The sequence below is a fragment of the Seriola lalandi genome, unplaced genomic scaffold (genome assembly GCF_002814215.2).
Source record: "Seriola lalandi dorsalis isolate HSWRI2012SDOR001 ecotype SW California unplaced genomic scaffold, Sedor1 jcf7180002046713, whole genome shotgun sequence".
NCBI classification, from domain to species: Eukaryota; Metazoa; Chordata; class Actinopteri; order Carangiformes; family Carangidae; genus Seriola; species Seriola lalandi.
The window spans coordinates 1-1,458 of NW_019517277.1; the positions used below are offsets into that span (position 1 = coordinate 1).

A 1,458-nucleotide genomic window follows, 5' to 3' on the forward strand; every position below is an offset into this window, starting at 1 on the left:
GGTCTCTGTGGGTCTCATGTCTCTGTGGGTCTCTGTGGGTCTCAGGTCTCTGTTGGTCTTTGTGGGTCTCAGGTCTCTGTGGGTCTCAGGTCTCTGTGGGTCTCAGGTCTCTGTGGGTCTCATGTCTCTGTGGGTCTCAGGTCTCTGTGGGTCTCTGTGGGTCTCAGGTCTCTGTTGGTCTCTGTGGGTCTCAGGTCTCTGTGGGTCTCATGTCTCTGTGGGTCTCTGTTGGTCACAGGTCTCTGTGGGTCTCATGTCTCTGTGGGTCTCTGTGGGTCTCAGGTCTCTGTTGGTCTTTGTGGGTCTCAGGTCTCTGGTCTCTGTCAGGCAGAACCTTTTTAATAATATTAACTTTACTTCCTCCATACAGACATTGGGTCTGTATCTGGTGCTGCGTTCAGGGTTGTCTGGAGTTTTGACTGTTGTTCTGTGTCCCAGGGTCAGATCCTGGTCAACGGAGCCGCTGTGCTGGAGGCGGCTGTGGAGGCTAAAAACGGACGTCTGTATGTGATGGATGGAGTTCTGATTCCGCCCTCCATTGAACCTGTGCTGCCCCACAGGTGTGACATCAGCAAGACCAAGACCATCAGGGTGAGACTCAAATGCCGCCATGTTCTTTTCTAAGGGTTCAAGTCCTGAAGACACACACCAACACACACAGGTTCTACTGAGACAAGACGTTTGAGGATCTTTGTTTTCCAGGGCGACTGTGTCTCCTGCTCTAAAGTGAAACTGTCTCAGTGCTCGTCTGGACTCTACACGGTGAGACGTCTCACTCTGCTCAGTTTTCCAGGGTTTTTATTGTGTGACTGAGAGAAGTGTGTCTCAGTGTGTGATCCTCTCTCTGATCAGGGCGCCTCCATATTCGGATGTGTTTACACTTTCTCCATTGGCAGTCCAGCTGTCAGTATCCCGGCGACTGGCTGCTCGCCGCTCTGCAACGTGACCATAACAGTACGTCAACACCTGTTCAGATTAGGTCCATTTAAAATCTGTTCTGGACATTTTGGTCATATCACATGATCTTCATTAGGAGACAGAGCTGCCCAGGTGTCACAGAACTGTTGAAACATGTTTGAATCAGGTGTCTGTTCAGTGATGTCTACCTGTGTCTACCTGTGTTTACCTGTGTCTACCTGTGTCTACCTGTGTCTGCCTGTTTGTACCTGTGTTTACTTGTGTCTACCTGTATTTACCTGTGTGTACCTGTGTGTACCTTTATCTACCTGTGTTTACCTGTGTTTACCTGTGTTCACCTGTGTCTGTCTACCTGTGTTCACCTGTGTCTACCTGTGTTTACCTGTGTCTACCTGTGTCTGCCTGTTTGTACCTGTGTTTACCTGTGTACCTGTGTGTACCTGTATCTACCTGTGTTTACCTGTGTTTACCTGTGTTCACCTGTGTCTACCTGTGTTTACCTGTGTGTACCTGTGTGTACCTGTATCTACCTGTGTTTAC

The 1,458-nt window shown here is 49.4% G+C and overlaps 1 protein-coding gene across 1 annotated transcript; it reads left to right on the plus strand.

The window, feature by feature from the left end:
* Positions 1-401: 401 nt before the first annotated feature.
* On the plus strand, positions 402-1,216 carry LOC111648729 (stabilin-2-like; the record flags this gene model as incomplete). Its single annotated transcript, XM_023398475.2, has 3 exons — positions 402-591; positions 703-762; positions 853-1,216. Coding segments are annotated over 3 exons (421 nt in total), but the record flags the coding sequence as incomplete, so codon positions are not given.
* Between the last annotated feature and the right edge of the window lie 242 nt (positions 1,217-1,458).